Source organism: Hyperolius riggenbachi, chromosome 6 (genome assembly GCF_040937935.1).
Source record: "Hyperolius riggenbachi isolate aHypRig1 chromosome 6, aHypRig1.pri, whole genome shotgun sequence".
Lineage (NCBI taxonomy): Eukaryota > Metazoa > Chordata > Amphibia > Anura > Hyperoliidae > Hyperolius > Hyperolius riggenbachi.
Window position 1 is genome coordinate 93,978,384 of NC_090651.1, and position 19,187 is coordinate 93,997,570.

At 42.9% G+C, this 19,187-nt stretch overlaps 1 protein-coding gene across 2 annotated transcripts in view; it reads right to left on the reverse strand.

Annotated features, from left to right (window-relative positions):
• Window positions 1–19,187, reverse strand: part of DHX9 (DExH-box helicase 9) — a 64,835-nt gene that overhangs the window by 18,839 nt on the left and 26,809 nt on the right. For both annotated transcript variants that reach the window (XM_068239678.1, XM_068239679.1), the window contains 15 exons: window positions 18,264–18,400; window positions 16,559–16,648; window positions 15,180–15,338; window positions 14,622–14,699; window positions 12,899–13,090; window positions 12,666–12,807; window positions 11,069–11,151; window positions 9,986–10,142; window positions 8,871–8,971; window positions 8,548–8,761; window positions 7,327–7,421; window positions 5,844–5,917; window positions 2,282–2,434; window positions 2,000–2,160; window positions 707–818 (listed from right to left, as the gene is read on the reverse strand). In XM_068239678.1, coding sequence (XP_068095779.1) covers window positions 707–818; window positions 2,000–2,160; window positions 2,282–2,434; window positions 5,844–5,917; window positions 7,327–7,421; window positions 8,548–8,761; window positions 8,871–8,971; window positions 9,986–10,142; window positions 11,069–11,151; window positions 12,666–12,807; window positions 12,899–13,090; window positions 14,622–14,699; window positions 15,180–15,338; window positions 16,559–16,648; window positions 18,264–18,400 — 1,948 coding nt within the window. The remainder of the gene's footprint in view (window positions 1–706; window positions 819–1,999; window positions 2,161–2,281; window positions 2,435–5,843; window positions 5,918–7,326; window positions 7,422–8,547; window positions 8,762–8,870; window positions 8,972–9,985; window positions 10,143–11,068; window positions 11,152–12,665; window positions 12,808–12,898; window positions 13,091–14,621; window positions 14,700–15,179; window positions 15,339–16,558; window positions 16,649–18,263; window positions 18,401–19,187) is intronic.

A 19,187-nucleotide genomic window follows, 5' to 3' on the forward strand; every position in this document is an offset into this window, starting at 1 on the left:
CCACCAGTTTAAATCTGCCCTCTCCAGGGGTATCAGAAGTACTTGTGTCCCCAAGAGCTACCAAAGAGACGGCTCTGTACTGCGCCCTCATACATCTGCAGTGCCGCCTGTCTTTAGAAGCACTTTTGGGCTCACGGACGTGTATTTGACCACTTGTTCAAAAACACACAATAGGGGTTACGGATGCTGGAATGAAGGGAAAGGGAAGGTTCTGTAGCATCCAGAGCCTTCGCTGTCCATACGCAAGTATCTGCTCTTTTGTTTTTAAACTACAATGGGAATTACAGGGTCGCCCCAGATTGAACCACCTGCCAGTTCAAGTCAGAGAAGAGAACACAAGCTCTACTGCAGGGGAATATTCTGTTCAACGGGCATCACATATACACTCGTTTTCTTCTACACTGTTTATATTTACTAAACCTCATTTTAAATAAGATTTTCTTTGTTCAATTTTAGGTTGATTCAGGTATAATGTCACCTCGAACTCCATTCCATGCCCTGGCTGTTTCTATACTATCTATATTGTCCTTGTAAAGCCTTAACGGTTCACATGGTATTTTACCTACAACTGGTATGCACACAAGTTTGCAGTATTCCTATATACAGTAAATGTATCCTGAAAAACACTGTTGCTTTTGTCACAAAAAGTAAGCTTATGTAATTCTTTTTCTTCTTACTAGGCTGTGCACGGCAGCCATGTACTTACTAGAAGATGCAGCCCATGATCATCATCTTCCCAAGCCGGGGCTCGATAGGAAGTTTAGCCAAAATCCTTCCCAGGGGAGTCAACTCGTCATTAGTATCCAGTGCATCCAGCTCTAAAAATGACATGATCGTTACCAACTAGACAATGGCCCAACAATGCAGCACCATCAATAAAAGCAAACCAAAGTAATGTATCCATGTCCCTGCCCTATTATATGGTAGGGATGCAACCAATTAAATGACAAACTACTGGCCTGACATATCATTGCTATGCTGATGACACCCAGCTATATTTGTCATTCAAACCTGACGTCACAGACCCTACTCCCCAAATAAACGCATGCTTAGCTGAGCTTCAGGAGTGGATGAATAATAATTGGCTAAAACTTAATGCTGACAAAACTGAGGTTCTTGTTATCGAGGGCCAGGGCTCAACAGCAAAGCAGCTCCAGTCTCAACCAACACCGCTAAGGATAGGGAGCTCAGACCTGAACAACTCAGACTGTGTGCGCAGCCTGGGAGTACTGATTGATGGGAATTTAAGCTTCAGGAATCAAATCTCAGCTGTTGTGAAACATTCCTTCTTTCACCTAAGGAATATTGCAAGGATTAAACACCTAATTCCTTCAGAGGATCTTCCAACCCTAGTTCATGCCTTCGTCACATCAAGGTTAGACTACTGCAACGTCCTCTACACAGGCCTGCATAAGAAAGACTTACGCCGCCTGCAATTAGTACAGAATGCCGCCGCAAGGCTGTTAACGAGCCAACCCCGCCATTGCCACATAACACCAACCCTGAGCTCACTCCACTGGCTACCGATAAAATGGAGAATTCTGTTTAAGATTGGCTTACTGACATTCAAATCCTTGCACAATCTGGGCCCTGGATACCTGAAGGACTTGTTGCAACTACATCACACCCCCCACAATCTTAGATCAAAAGGACGTAACACCTTGGTCACCCCCAGAGTCCACCTCAAAACCTTTGGAGACAGAGCCTTTTGTCATGCTGCCCCTACACTTTGGAACTCCCTGCCACACCCAATCAGGACAGCCCCATCCCTGGAAACATTTAAGTCTAAACTGAAAACCTACCTTTTCAGTCTGACATTCATGAACATCTGACTATCTCCTCTGTAACACAACCCAGCCTGAAACCCTGTATTAATCTGAGACACAGCTATGCGCTTTGAGTCCTATGGGAGAAAAGCGCTTTACAAATGTTATTGTATTGTATTGTACCGACCACTGATCATTTGAATGCCTTTGGGTCACTGGCTGACAATACTTGCCTCTTAGCGTGTGCTCTGCTTCTATCACAGCATCCAGAGGAGGAGGCTCTATGGCCTTTGACAAGAAATGTCCAATGGCACCCAAACGGAGAAGTTTAATACTCAGCGCAACTTCATGCAATGGAGTACGGAATATTTCTGGTGTAAGGTGGGTTTCCAACCTACAAAATAAGAAAACACTAAGTATCAGTAAACATTTCCAGCAATAGTAGACTTCACAGTTTAATCTGTTTCCAACCTTCTCTCCAACATGAAACAGAACAGTATACAGGAGGTCCTCACCGCTCATAACGTGCTCTGCTGCACAGGTGGAAGCAAAATCCAGGGCGCACACGACCCGCTCTTCCTTTCCGCTGCTCAAGGTTGGTCTTAGAGGCCCAGACTGTGGCGTAGTTTGTCATGTTGTTGTGAGATGTGAACAGTTTCACCTTTTGCCTTAAATAAAACAAAAACAAGGATGTAGGCCATGCTTTTAAAGATAAGTATATATTAAAAAGCAACTGCCTAACAGATTTGTATTACATATTCAGGTCTTCTCTAAAAGGAAGTGGGCAAGAAAAGAAGGGTAACCCGACTCCCCCACTGTGATGAGAGATCATCTCCGGTCCTAAATGCCCAGGGGAGAAGGCGGTAAAAAGCGGAATCCAAACCTGCCTATCAATCACTGATCTTTATGGGCGGTGACTTTGGAACCACTGCAGTACAGATAGGTTGTCTGGCTCCTTGCTAAGCAGCATGTCCTGCTATATGGGTTGGAGGGAGGGGCAAGAGTAGCAGTAAGTTAAGGTAACTTCCTTAAAGAGGAACTGTTGCGAAAATCTTAAAAGTTAATACACATACAAATATGAAGTACATTTCTTCCAGAGTAATATGAGTCATAAATTACTTTTCTCCTATGTTGCTGTCACAATAGGGAGTAGAAATCTGACATTACCGACAGGTTTTGGGCTAGTCCATCTCTTCATGGGGGATTCTCAGCATGTCCTTTATTATTTATAAAGACATTCCCTGAAAAAGATTTATACAAAGATGCTGGACAGCCCCCCAACTCACCGTACACTTTTTTGGCAGTTGGACGGAGCAACTGTCATTCCCGAAGGCCTTTTAAAAATAAAGAAAACCCCCTATGAGAAGATGGGCTAGTCCTAAATATGTCAGTAAAGGAAGAAATGTACTTATTTGTATATGTTAACACGTATTTTAAATTTTAAGGTTTTCGCAACAGAGGTCCTTTAACCTCCTGAGCGGTATGGACGAGCTCAGCTCGTCCATCACCGCCGGAGGCTGCCGCTCAGGCCCTGCTGGGCCGATTTTTATCAAATAAAGTGCAGCACACGCAGCCGGCACTTTGCCAGCCGCGTGTGCTGCCTGATCGCCGCCGCTCTGCGGCGATTTGCCGCGAGCAGCGGCGAAAGAGGGCCCCCCTAGCCGCCTGAGCCCTGCGCAGCCGGAACAAAAAGTTCCGGCCAGCGCTAAGGGCTGGATCGGAGGCGGCTGACGTCAGGACGTCGGCTGACGTCCATGACGTCACTCCGCTCGTCGCCATGGCGACGATCTAAGCAAAACAAGGAAGGCCGCTCATTGCGGCCTTCCTTGTTTATTATGGGCGCCGGAGGCGATCGGAAGAACGCCTCCGGAGCGCCCTCTAGTGGGCTTTCATGCAGCCAACTTTCAGTTGGCTGCATGAAATAGTTTTTTTTTAATTAAAAAAAAAACCCTCCCGCAGCCTCCCTGGCGATCTCAATAGAACGCCGAGGAGGTTAAACATTCATGCAGAGAACAAGTCATTGGGGAGAATGATCTGTCTGGTTGGATTCCTACAGAGGAAGACCGTAATGTCGGGGGAACAAGCTTCAGGCTGAAATGATTACTACAATCACTACATCCAAAAACAATCTGAAGAGCACAGGGTCCTCCTTCACCTTCTGAACCAGAGAGCTAGGTGGACAGTTCCAGGCATGAAGCATTAGAGAAAAAAAAAAAATCAGTAACCCTTTCCACACTCGCATGCAAATGTTCAAACAAATGCATTCACAGATTCACTCATCCAGGCATCACTGTCTTCCCTACAGCTAAGTTAAAAGCCGGGGTCTTAGTTCACAAAGGAATGCATTCATGAATGATCATTAGAGCTATCTAATGCATTAGAAAGACACGCTGCGCGGAGCGGGTCTCTAATTTTTTGTGAGGTAAAATTGGTTTTACTGTGTGTGGCCACTTTTGAGGCATCTCATTTTAATCTCAACCTCAAGTTATATCATCAGGTTTTGCATTAACTCTTTCTACAATGGTTTTTGTATAGTTTTAGTGGTGTGCATTTGCACCTTTTGTGATCTGTCATCTAGAAATCAGGCAAGAGGTCGTCGCTGAGTGATATCAGGTTTTAAAACTGAAACAACCCCACATCCTGGTATGTGAACATTTGCACAGCACCCCAATTATGTTTCAGTATCTCATCTAAGTAACCAAGCAGCTCAGGGTGACTCAAACCACTAGGAATATATAGGGGGATAAAAGAGACCAAAAAGCCCTCCTACTAATAAGCAATGCTCTGGGAAATTTGCCTTCTTAAAACAGAAGGAAACTTGCAATAATTCAGCTATACGTGAACATTTGTGGTTACCCACAATGCACCACTACTGAATATGCAAATTATTATTATCACCCCTGTAAGCCAGGCAAGCATCCAGAACCGCTGGTGTATAGCAAGCCTATAGCTTTAAATATTACACAGCCACATCAACCCCACATGTAGACAGCCTGTTTCGGTCCTCATCAGTAAATGGCAGGGATTGATATGGCTAGTATCATCTAAAAATTTGATTATCAGTTGAGATGATGAATTTTTGTAATAAAAAACATTTAAAGTGTAACTGGCATAAAATCAATTCTTTATTTTTATTTGGGAAACAAGTAATAAGGATGCTAACCAGGCAATCCAAAAGTTAAAATCACTATTACTTTTCTTGTTGATCAATGATCATTGCCCAGTTTACCTGACTTATTTGGTACACACAAAATTTGGTACACAAAAAGGAAGTTGCAGGGCATGCTGGGTTGTCCTTTTTTGCTTCTCTACTTCCCCCTCAGACTTAACTAATGCAGGCAGATTGGCTGAAGCTTCTTTCCCTCCCGTTTTCCCCTCCCATACCTCTGTTCCTCTCTAATTGGCCGATACAGTTGTGTTTATTATTCAACACCCACTGAAATTTAGTATTTTGGACAGTTTAACATTGATTTTGATCATTTCAGTCATCAAAACAAAGAGGCACTTGTAAATCAGACAAATATAACAACATTTATAATGAAATAACCACAAATGTATTTTCTGTGCTCACATCATTATCAGTTTTATTCAACCCCCAAGTGACATTTATTCTTAGTACAACATCCTTTTCCAGTTAGAACAGCTTTTAAATGTGAAGCATAGCTTGACACAAGTGTCTTGCAGCGATCTACGGGTATCTTAGCTCATTCTTCATGGGCAAAAGCCTCCAGTTCAGTCACATTCTTAGGCTTGCGCACAAAAGTTTGAATAATTTTGAACACAACTGTATCTGTCATGCTGCGACAATGCACTTTCTATAGTGAAGGGAGGGCTATGCATACAAAATCAGGCAGAGGGGTAAGGGAGGAAAGGACATCCGGACTGGCTTCAAAATAGCCACAATTAAAATGAGAAATGCCAACGATTTTCTTTTTTTTTACGGTAGAGAAATCACTAAAATCAAACCGTGGACAGTGAAATACATAGGTTATGTAAGTAGAGCAAGTATTTATCTACTTGTACATGTGTTTTTTCTGAGATAGTATGGGTGACCGCTCCTCTTAAAGGCAAACTTACTTGCAGGAGTCTATGACATAAACCACGTCATTGATGGTGATACTGGTTTCTGCAATGTTTGTGGACAAAATAACCTTGGAGGAAAAAAAAAAAAAAAAAAAAAAAAAAGTGTCAGAATAAAATAAATAATTTAAGAATATACTTCTGCTAAATTTAGTGAATAAAATGACTGTTGCTTTTTATATAAATAACTTTAGTCTCTGCTATCCAGGTCCAACAGAGAACGGCTGATGCCGGATAAGTGTGCTTTTTGGTTGCGTGAGACTCAATGTTAAAAATAGGCCTAGCTAATACAGTACTGTACCTTAACTCTATATACATACCATGAACTTTATCAGCACAGCAGAGGCAACAAACAGCCTAAAAGGGGCCCATACACTGGTCGATTTCAGCGATCGATCGGCAGCAAATCGATGCACAATCAAACTGCCAATTGAATCCTTTGAGGCCGATTTCAATGGATTTGATCTATTTGACAGGATGGAAAATCTAGGTCGATCTGCTGCTGGCAACAGATCGATGGCCCATAGAGTTGCATTGGATCTAATGGTGCAGTAATGCCTTTAGATTGATTTTTCAATAGATTTCATTCTGAATCTAAAAGTGTAAAGTAAAAGTGTATGGTCACCTTAAGACATTGGCCTTAACCACTAAATACTGCCGGCAATTTGTGCTGGTGGTTGAGACTGCTGTTTAACATAGTTCCAGATAAGCGAGACTCCACTGTACTGGGTAATTTGTGCCCATTGGGATGGGTATGCTTAGTAAAAGGAGGCATTTAGGTGAGAGCTGGTTGAGCTTCCCACCTTTTCTATTTCTCATCTCAGTTTATGCCTCTGCAATTTCCATTTCTACTGGTGTTTTCATCTTGCTGATCTGTTTTCCCAAAGTACCTCCACCCTCTCCATTTCTTCTCCCGTGCTACATCCCCATCTCCTTCTGCAGTATAGCCTCTACCTTTTCCCTCTATTCTGCTCTATGCTCCCACGTCTTGTTTCTGTAGTGTACCCCATCTGTCTTTTTGTGCTTTCAGTAACCACCTTTGCCTGCACTATGTGCTCCACCTTCTCCCACAGCATACCCCAGCCATCTTATGCTTCACATCTTCACATTCTGCTGCTGTGTATACCCACTTTCTGTGCCTCATTCCTGCCACCTTGTTCCAAGAGTGTACGGCTTTTTTTTCAATAGCATACCCCCACCTCTATCTCCTTGTTCCGCGGTGTTTATGCTCTTAGGCAGGGATCAAAGTTGTGAAAAACTGCTGAGTATTGGCGCAGTTCATAAACGCATGTATTCATGGTCTATGGTTCCCGCACACACAAGTGTGAGTCCTCACCAAAATCTCCCATATCCCACAGTGTAGCCTTCTCTTCTCTAGACACCCATCTTTATCTTCTTCAAATCTGTAGTGTACATTTTCTCTTTCCTCACCCTATCTATTCCTTTCCTAGGATTCCCTCGCAGTAGAGAAGCATTTTACCTTGATCATTCCATCTGGAACATTATCAAACACCTTCCTCTGCTCCTCTCTGGGGATCTGAGAATGCAGCGGCAAAATCCGGTAACGGTGACTACCTGGAAAGCAGAAGGCAAACAAGGAATATTCAGAATCTTATATATCTTGAGGCATGACCTAAAATATTGCAGGTGATCCAAAGAAATTATTCTTGAGCTGTACAGTGACATAATGTGACTTTTTAGTTACAAAGATGCTGTGTAGTTGAAAATACTCTGTGTGTTGCTATTGCCATCTTATGAATCAGACTGCTTTCCATCAGCAATGGATGATCATTTGAGACCACCATACACCAGCAACACATGCTGGATTATTGGCAGAAGCAGTAGTTATCGCCTTGGCCAAACTTCATCTGGCATGTTGAGATACACAAGTGACATGAACGTCGTATGTATGTTTAGTATTCACTCTCGTATGTCTTTGCTTCTACTGTAGTTCAGCACCTGGGTATTATCGGAGTTCAATTCCAGATGTCCTGGATGCTATTTGGGTTCAGTGAAGTATGTTGATGCATTCCTGAATCCTGCTACAGCCAGTTTGAGTGGGTAGTCGTGAGATATTGGTGCATGAGATACGCAGGAGTACTAAGTAAGCCATTGTTTTCCCATTCAGTGAGCACAAGGTGTCCACACTCGGCTGTTTTGTACTGCGCAAAAGTGGATATCATAGATTTGTACTGTGATCAAACGCCTACGACAGCAACTGTATATGCGCTTGCGCGTGTTATGGTTTAGGGAGTATAACGGAGTTGGAAAAACGCCTGGACTCCGGGACTTTGCTGAGACCAAACATGACGGATTGTGTCGCGAGGTGTTTTCCCCTATGGAGGATTGAGTCCCCTCTTCGTTGGGTGATGTTGCTACAACCAAGGAAGAGGGGACTACGTCAATCCTCCATAATTACTAACCCTTAAACTGATTCTGCAAGCCTAGATAATTATTATTACAGGATTGTAGCTCAATAAATACTATTATTGAACCTTTCCTCATGGTTTGCTGCAATTCACTTTACCCACTACGGTGGTGAGCGAAGTGTACAGGCCTTAAGACTGTAGGATTCAAGGAATTTACTATTTAGCAGTAGGACTATAGATAAACAATTTAGCTCAACAATTTGCACATCAGCTTTGCTTTAAGCATAGTAAATGAATAGCATAAGAGTCACTAAACAAATGTAAAAGATTACCGAAATGTGGGTTCATCTCAAGGTGCTTCTGTAAAGTATAAATGAGGTTCCAGCCAGGCAAAAACACTAGAACAGCGCCAGGTACTTTCAGGGTTTCAATGTACTTCAAGAGAGCTTCAATAAGTTCAATAGGAGTTTCCTTCTCACTGAGCTGTGACAATGAGCGACGGGTCTCTGGGCCATAGTCAGGACCACAAATCAGATTACAATTAGCCTGGAAAAATACAAACATTATTATAATGAAAACATTCTGCCAGAGTATAGCTCATTCAGATGAACAGGCTGATTTGGATGCTTATAATGTAGACTACATCGTTACATACTTCATCATCTTCCCCTCCCTCTTCATCTTTGTCCTTCCGCTTCCTATCCCTTGGAGGTGGGATGAACTGTGTCATCTGAATGCAGTCTTCTAAGTAGTATTCTGTCAGGAGGACAAAGGTAGGTTAGAGACTGGGAAACATGAATGAATACCCCAATAGTGTGACAATGGAACCAATAGGATTTATGCCAGCCTTTTTTTCTATGGAAATGTGTTTTACAGTAGACCCTCCCTCAAAGACGTTCTACAAGGGTTCATTAATGCAGTCTGTGGATCCAGCCAAGAAAAAAAAAACAGCCCTGAACTCAACAGCATAAAAATCTTTAAAAAGGAAAACTTTTTTTGTTACAGCTGATACAAGTCTTGCAATAAAGCTGCAGTGTGTCTACATCCAGAAAGCAGACATATTAACATCCTGGTTTCCAATTAGCTGCTCTGCCATGGCAGGAGATTCCAGAGCTACCAGCTGAGGAATCAAATTACAACTTGTGCTTAGTCACCGATGAGGAGGAATTAGGACAGGCTAAACTCTCTAAATACATACAGGGTGCATTTTCCTATGTCTTAATTCCTTTCTGTGCAAGAGTTCAGGTCCACTTTAATGGAATAAGGGCCTGTTTCCACTAAGTACACATTTGCAATGCAAATTTTCACAGATAAAAATGAAACCAGTGCATGTCAATAGTGTCATTTCCATTGAATGTGAATCTTCGCATGCAACGTGATGCAAAAAAATAATGACTGCATGCTGCAGATTTCTGCACCACATCAGTTTCCCACGTAATGATTGTTAGACGCATATGAAAATTTGCATAAAACCGTATGCAAAATGTAAAATCCTGGTGGAAATGGACCCCTTAAGGATTCTGCCTCACAGTTGTGGCTTAACATAGCTATACACCATACAATATATTTTGCCTGACAGACAAAATGTCTTATTGATTGATGGGTGGGCATGCACATGAATTTCAGGACAGCGAGCGGCTGGTTGGCTGCAAAGGTACCGCTAGCATTTTAAGCTCCTTGCTTGCAATTGGTTTTACTCAGATTTGTGACAGCAAATAAAAAAAAGTTGGTTTTACATAGAAACAGTATATATAACATACAGATACAAACCTTGCACGGGAAAAGTCCTGCCAAATACTTCAATGACTGGACAATTGAAGAAATATTCACAGAACATGGTTGTATCAATTGTGGCAGACATGAGGATGACGCGGACTTCAGGAAACGCTTGAACTACGTCTCTGAGTACAACCAGCAAGAAGTCAGTCTGGAGGCAAAAAAAAAAAAAAAAATGATTTAAGAATACTTCCTGCTTTAAGATTTCTACAATTACAAAATATAAAAGTGAAAATACAACTAAAGCAGAGTGGCAGAAAAGGTTAGAAAGTATTTAATCAGTTTTTGGGTGCTTCGTCACCACTTTCAGTCAGTCTGGACAGAAAGAGGGCAATTCTTCCTTTAGGTGCCCATCGCTGATACAATCTTATCAAATCTAATGGAATAGTAGGGTTAATTAAATAAATACACTTTCAGAAACAATAAGATTGTATCGTTGTTGGGCACAAGGAAGGTGGTGGTGAGGGGTTGAGAAAGTCACCTTTTCCTAATACTACACCTGTGCATGATTTGCAGGTACCCACTAAGGATGAGTGAGAATTTTATGGAAAGTGAAATAGTCCTCCTGGAGTGTGTGGGGGGCACAGGCTGTGTTTAACTCGCCTAAGCCACCTCCTCCCTTCCAATGCGCTCCACAAGATGTCCCATCTTCTTACGTCTGGAGGCGGAAGTGTAAGATGATAGAACACAGCATGGAGCACATCAGAAAAGAGGCTCCAGGTTCTGGAAACCCTGCTCCATACAAAATTAAACAATGTGGTTTCAATTTTAAAGAGAAACCGTGACCAAGAATTGAACTTCATCCCTGGCAGTTTCCTGTCTGTGAACCTCATTGCATTGTGGGACATGGCTGTTTACAGCAGTTTCCAACTGCCAAAAAAAAAAAAACTAGCAACAGCTACTTCCAGTGACATCACCTGCCAGCAGTAAAAATGTCACCATGTTATACATGTCTGAATGTAAATCAGGGAGAGGAAAGCTTCTACAATGGGTAAACACTGACAATCATTTTTACATAAGTATTATAAAAATGAAGCACTTTATTACATTATTTTCACTGGAGTCTGGTAAACTTACATTAAGGTCCCGCTCGTGGATTTCATCCACAATCACATGGCTAATCCCTCTAATTCCAGCCTCCAGTTTTCTCAGAAGTACACCTATAAATGAAAAAACAAATTAATAAAACTTGAGTATTAATAATGCAACATTAACCCAACTATAGAATTATTAGTTATCTATACAATTACATCTTCATGCTTAAAGAGTCTGAAGTGAGAATAAAACTCGCTTCAGTTTTTATATTCAGCAGGGGCATGTGTGCCCCTGCTAAAACGCCGCTATCCCGCGGCTGAATGGGGGTCCCTTACCTCCCAAATCCCCACCGTTCTTTGCGGGGATCTCTTCCTGGTGAGGCAGGGCTAATGGCCGCAGCCCTGCCTTACACGCGTCTGTCAGCTCGTATCTCCGCCTCTCACCCGCCTCAGTCTTCCTTCGCTGAGAGGGGCGGGGGAGAGGCGGCGATGCACCGCTGATAGACGGGCTGAGAGGCAGGGCTGCAGCAGTTAGCCCTGCCTCCAGCAGCAGCAAAATCTACGACAAAGTTGGTCGTAGTTTTTGCAAGGGGGGATTTGGGGGGTAAGGGACCCCCGTTCAGCCGCGGGATAGCGGCGTTTTAGCAGGGGCACACATGCCCCTGCTGAATATAAGCTCTGAAGCGAGTTTTATTCTCGCTTCAGAGTCTCTTTAAACCCAACAGTACACTAGTCAGGTGTGTAGCAATAGCCATATAGGAGCTGTTATGGGGCTCTGGAGCAGAGGGGACCCAGGTTGTAACTTGATGTATTCACTATTAACTTTCTTGTCTTTCTCCTCCCTCTCACTTTGTCTTAGTTCCCATGGACTATATGCATTGTAGATTGCATGGAAATGTAAATTGTCCATTTAAAGAGAAACCGTAACCAAGAATTGAACTTCATCCCAATCGGTAGCTGATACCCCCTTTTACATGAGAAATCTTTTCCTTTTCACAAACTGATCATCAGGGGGCTCTGTATGGCTGATATTGTGGTGAAACCCATCCCACAGGAAACTGAGGACCATGGTCCTGGCAGTTTCCTGTCTGTGAACCTCGTTGCATTGTGGGAAATAACAGCTGTTTACAACTGCCAAAAAAGCAGGCAGCAACTACTTCCACTGACATCACCTGCCAGCAGTAAAAATGATATATGTCAGAATGTAAATCGGGGAGAGGAAAGATTTTATAATGGGAAAACTGACTAATTCACGATAATTATTGTAAAAATGAAGCACTTTATTACATTATTTTCACTGGAGTTCCTCTAACTCCTATGCATAGGGTAGGGGCAGGTGTCATTGCTTGAATGCCTGCATCTGAAGGCCCCATGAAAGTTCTGCAATGAGGCACCATAATCTCTAGCTACGCCGCTGTCACTAAGTGCTCATACGACTCAACTTACAGCATCTACATCTTGCTAAATCTGGTGCTAGAGGCAAAGTGGCACGCATTCCTATAGATGTAGGGAAAGAATGTGCACAGCAGGTCTCTGAGCACATTGATCTGTGGTCCTGGAAGCAAAAGGTTTTTTTGCGTGGAGCTAGGCTCTAATTCTACACCACCTGATGCACTTGAATTAACCATGTAGACACTTACCCACAGTGCAGAACATGACACTGGCATGAGGACGAGGGAGCATAGATTCAAAGCGCACACTGTACCCACAGCTCTTGCCAACCTCCTCTGCCCTCTCATAGGCAACTCGCTCTGCCACAGACACTGCACTGATTCTACGAGGCTGAAAAGAATATAAAGAGATGTTAGTAAAGAAAACACCACCTCTAACGCATTATGAAAACCTGAAAATGTCATCTAGGATTGTTCTGTACCTGAGTCACCACAATATTACACTGTGCTGCTCTGTCACTATGAATAAAGTCATCCAGGATATACTGTGGGACCTGCGTGGTTTTACCACAGCCAGTGGCTCCTCGAATGATGACCACAGAGTTATGGTAGACGGCATCCATGATTTCCTTCTCAAATTTCTTAACAGGCAGAGAATCCCGCTCAGTCAAGATCTGCAGAAATACAAAGAATTACCTATGAATAAATAAGTATGCGATTGAGGTCTGTTCTGCCATTTGATTCCAAGCACATGCTGCATGTTCACCAGCCAATTAACACATCAGTGTAAAAGCCAATAGCAGGATAGATCTAAGAAAGGCCAAAATGTGCAGAAATTGATTTAAAAAATATAGTTACCGTAGGTCTTTACATTAGTTTGCTAGTGCAGTACTTATTTTAAGCGCCTTAAAAAGGTGACGTGATTTTATTTGATGCAATATCCTGAATTATGTCCATGCATACATGCAGTTACAGTCAAAGAACAGCTCCACTCAGATGAAGACCATAGAATTGCCCAAAGTTTAAGTTAGAACAGTAAATATAGATGGCTCTTTGATCTCACTATGCCCAAGGAGCTGGACTAACAATCAACGATGGCATGAAGAGCCTGTTCATATCTGCCTATTCCTGAGCACTTCAGCCACACCCACATCATGGCTTTGCATCTGACGCACAGATTTGTTCCAGTCCACAAAATGGGCAATCCCTATTGTTGCGCATGCTGAACATGTCGCTGCCACCACTATCATGCAAAATGTAGTTCTTCCAGAGGCAAATCACAGCACATTGTCATCGTCACATTTCCAGAAGCAAGCAAGCCAGGAAATCCAAACTATAGCAGACTAACAAATCACATGCATGCAATGTGTTGGAATTACTTTTTTTCGAGTGTGCAAATATGCTTGTAAAGAGCCGACCGAGCTCACCGCTGCATGCAGGCTCGCCCTGCCACGCTGCAGGAAGAGGAGCTGCATGGACCCGATGTGGATGGGGGCCGCACTCAGCAATGGGGGGGGCGCAACAGTAGCAAGGGAAGCCTCAATAGGATTCTTGAGGCTTCCCTCTCTTAAGAGGAAGGTCTGAGCAGCTTACAAAAAAGTCACTTACGTAGCAGTCTCCAATGGTTGGAGGAAGCTCTGGGTAAGTAAATGACTTTTTTAAGCTGTTCGGACCTTCCCTTAAAAAGGTATCTGATTTTAATCCCAAGTTTTGGCTCAGGATCACTTTAACACTGGCTGAGGGGCTCAACCACGTCGGTTGATATGTGAAATGTGAGAACAACAATGTGTTTAAGGGCCCGTTCACACTGCACGCGTTTCCAGCCGCGTTTTGGAAACGCGTGCAGGTGGCCAAAACGCACGACATCAGACATTGCATAGAGTGCAATGTCTGATGTTCACACAGCATGCGTTCCGGACCTGTGCGGTCCGGGAACGCATGCTGCACGCAGATTTTACAAAAACGCGCGGCTGTCCCATTCACTTTTCAGTGATGGGATCAGCCACGCAACGCATACGAACGCGGACATGCGTGCGTTCGTACGCGTTGCGGTCCGCATGCGTTGCGGTCCGCATTTTGTAGTCTGAACGGGCCCTAAGGCATTTTGTGCAAGTGCTGGCTAATGCATTTTCAGCTGTCAGTGATTCATGATTTTTTTTGTTTTGTGCTCCTGTCTGATTCACAAAAACAAAACTGACTACTCACGTGCTGCAGTTCCTTGTCATTTTCTAACTGATACAGAAGCTCACTCTTCAGATCTGCACTGATTTGCTCATGTGTCGCCTATAAAAAAAAAGAAAAGAAAATGAAAACATTGGTCAAACAGCTACCAACACAAAATACTGCTTTGTATCCTTATACAGGTACACACCGATAACCCTATTGGGAGGAAATAGAAATGTATTAAAATGTAACGTTTAATGAATTACACTAAAAACAGAGAAGAGCCAAGACTGCCAAGCTAAGGTGTAGACTGGGAGTATTTGCTCCCAACCCCACGCTGCTAACAGTAAATTTTGCAACCACCCCACACAAACTCTAAATGTTTTACCCCCAAAACAGGTGCCTCGCCAGGGGAAAGAAAGTGCCCAGTGCTAAAGTGCAAAGATTACATCACACATTTAGATCACACATTTTAGCAGTCTATTGGCTCTGTCAGCTGACATATAGCACTGCTATCTTTAGTTGGGCTTAATCACTGACTGAAAACTGCATTTCTTCTGTTTGTAAGAATGGAGATAAGTTTAAAAAAAAACGACTTACAAAAGCTAGAGGACCCTCATCGATGTTACTGCTGGTCCAAGGATTCCAGTTCTCCTGCGGGGGAGACCATGGCACCACACCGCCTTGGCTCCGCTGAGAGGGTTCAAAATGCACCAGCTTTCCCAGATTAAGAGACACTGCTTGGCTAGGATCTTCCGGCTGTAAATGAAAGATGAAGACATGAACTGAGCAAAACAAACCTGGTGATCTTTCTGTGAGTCAGGAAATTTTATATACCAGTAAGCATCAGAAGAGAATTACTTTCAACAGCAGCATTAGTAAGGAAGAGAACCGCTGTCCCTTTAAATGTACTAAATTCAATAGGTATCCCAACAAGACTGCATGTTCAGGTTAAGTACTGATTACTTCCATACTGGGCGGTGTTCTCCCCGGGCTCTTTTTGCCAGGTGCTCCATCCGGCTAGTTTTGGTGAGCACCCGGCTGTCATCGGCTCATCTCCTCCTATGCTAAAAGCAGAGTTGCGCAAAGAAGCATCAGCCCTGCATTCTCTCATATTGCCCCACCCGGCTACTTTTTCATGCCACCGGGCTGGAAAAAAATTCTGGGGAGAACACTGCTGGGTATGTGTTCTGTAGAAATATTAACAGGATGTATGGCAATATTTATAGTACAGAACAGTTTCCAAGTTGAGCGATTTGCTGTGATCCAATCATCACAGTGAGGTAATAACACACCCAGGTGATCACAGAGCTCACAAATCAATAAAATAATCAGATGAAAGCCTAAGCTGATAGCAATCTTTAATCACATCAGGCTATTGAATGGATGCAAACGTCCCAAAATATACTGTAAACTGCTATGGGGCTGTGAATGTCAGTGACAGCAACTAGACTTATTGCTTTTTATATACATATTTATATTCATTATTATAGTGAGAGGTAATATAGTTATTAACCACAAGATGACGAAAACATACAGAAGAGCTCATAGGCATGTCATTATTTAGTTAAAATTTGCAAGCAGAACCAGGCTATAAATAGCATTAGCGGGGATTATGTGATCACCTGAGGAATGGGAAGGGTGCCCGCAATGCGTAGTGACGTCACAGTGGATGTAGTGTCTAGCAAGGGGAATGCGCAGCTAACTGGATTTCCTGCTGAGGAGAGTCGCTGGCCACTGCTTGTTATCTGCGCATCTCTGGCACGCACTGCACTATACTTTCAACTTGGGAGTTAAGTTGAATTTAATTGGGTGTGGAAATTTGTAAATAAACCGTAATATGCTATAGAGGGCCATTTTCTCTGTCTGTCTTTTCTATATTAGGTAATAAGATCAGACAGCCAAGCCTTGCTCCTATGATACTTATTTCCTGTCAACAGTTTACAATGCACAACACAAAGTTAAATGTATATACTTACAGGATATGGCAACTCAATATTCAGTTCCTGAATAACATTTTGGAGTTGTTTTTGAACATCTGGATTTAGGTTCACCGGGAAGGGTTCAATCTGTACAGAATGAAGATCAGAATAAACAAGACGGCAAGAGAGTCTAGCTACAGCACCCAAGTCATGAGATCATGAGTGAATGTATCAAAATTGTCTCCCATATGGTTAAGTTGCATACTTTGAGCTTCACTAATAAAGGACACCTGAACTAACCCCAAAAATCCGGACCCAAACATGTGCAGTGCCTGCTCGATCCCATTCTATACTCCTGGTTTGTCTGCAAACCCCCTTGGTACAGCAGCTGCAACCTTTCTGAGGCTTGCCCACTTCACAAGTGCCTTCCCCTAGGAGTGGCTTGTTCAGCTGTAGCCAGATGTCTGTGCAGAACTTGTTAAAAAAACTCTTTAACCTTCACTAATTTCAAGGTCCACACTCAGCTAATTTTCTCTAATCCACACAAGGTTACTCCTCTTATGAAAAAAAAAAAAATCAGAACTAGGACTTTTAGTCAGTGACCTACCATTGTTTCATCTTAACCTCTGAGGCACTGATTATTTCTGGATTTTAGCGTCTAAAGCAGTGCAATTTTTTTTACTTGAAACTTTAAAATCCTGCAACTAGCTTGGGATCTGGCCACACAGCAGGTCTTCATCCTGTCCTCCTGGTGACACTCCATCTCTACAGCGAGATTGCAGTCTATCATCATGTGACTGGCGGCGAGATCACACCATAGAGATGGGGAGCCTCAGAGGAAGCACTAAAGACAGGTCACTTGTGCCTTAGATCCTGGGTAGGTGGGCTATAAACTCAGTTGTTGCTGTTTCTACCATAAACCTGCCAGGCGGTCACCCCAAACTTGGTTAATAGTGGTAATTTTTCACCCCGAGCATGGTTTGGCAATATTGCTGGGGTGGGGAAGACAATGTTAAGCGAACCAGTAAACCACATATTACCACTCTGAAAAAATGTCATACTCTCCTAAAAGTGGATACAAGATAAAATTTTTACTCATTCCATAATACTCATTCCTCAAGCCAAATACTTTTGTTTTATTTTAATACTCTAATTCCCTATAAACGAAACAAGCCTCGCCCACAGCTTTTCAGAGAGCCTTGGCACTCAGTCCCAGGTAGCAAGGTCTTATGGGAGCTCAGTCTGGGCAGGAGGCGGTTACTAGCCAGAGATTTCAGGGATAGAGGGGAGGAGGAAGGAGGAGATGGGATTGAGCTGAGGGCTGGAGATGCTATCAGCTTGCCTCAGTGTAGTGAGACAAACAGAACATGGTTGCCCTCATTGTATCACAGCAATAAATACAACTTTTTAAGCTGTGTGCAGCTAGATTTGCTGCGTAAACGATCTAAACGTTAGATAAGCTATATAGACAATTTACTTGTTATAGTTACTTTTTCATCTCGCATCCGCTTTAACCCTATATGCTTACCCACTATCCCCTTAGACTACAAGCTCATAAGGGTAGCATTCTCTCTCATAGTATCTTGGTATCACTGTATCTACCACTTTATTCTCAAACACATTGGAGAAGATATGTTGCTGTGCTATTGTCCATACAAAGGTTTTGCAATGTATGCCATTTGTCAAAAAAACAAAGAGGTTAGTACGCATAAATCAACCCTAATACAGTAAGCAGCCATGTATGAATCATGGGGGAACTCACAGACTCTCCCTCTTTCTTCTTGGTTATTCCAGTGTATGGTTCTATAACGTTCAAGTGGTAAAGCTGCCGCACAATGGACAGAGCACAGGACTGCGCAGCCAGCTTCTTGTTGGAGCCATGTTCACGGGCGGTAATTCCTACAAGATAACACGACTGATGAAAGAGGCTACTGTTATAACCACAATGGAAAAAAGGCATGTAAATATCATCTGCATTATCTAAAACAGGGGTCTCCATACTTTTTCAGTCAAGGGCCAGGCAACATCCTTCAGACTGCTGGGGGGCCGGAGTATACATGAAATGATGTAGAAATACATAACATTGAGCCTAGGTATTGTAGACAGCGTCTATTAACATGGGCAGGCCTCAGGTCTCCCATTTAACCAGAGCAGATGTTATGCCCCCAATACATGATGTGCAGATAGTAGCTCCCCCCCCCAAACACAGCATGTGTAGATATCATGCCCTCCAACGTAGCATGTGCAGTTATTATGCCACCAATACAGTGCAGATATCGTGACCCTAACATAGCAAGTCATATGTGAGCCATAATGTCACCCAATGGCCTGCAAAAGCCTGCAGCACAACCCAGAAGCCAGCAAATTACTGCTTTCTGGCTTCCATGTGGAAGGTTGGTGCCAGAACTGCTATTCTATATGCAGGCCACCAATATTGAAAGATGCAGCAGACCAAATCTATAAGGAATACATTTTGTGTGTGGGGGGCCGGTAAAAAAGCCTCAGGGGGCCGCATTTGGCCCGAGGGCTTTAGTTTGAGGACCACTGATCTAAAATATCTTCTGACAAATGTATACTCCTGTTAAAACATCAATTACACCTTTACTATAAAAACTCAAAGCCTTGCCAATAAAGATTATGCTCTCATAACACTACAGGGTGGTTTTCATAACATTCTAACATATTT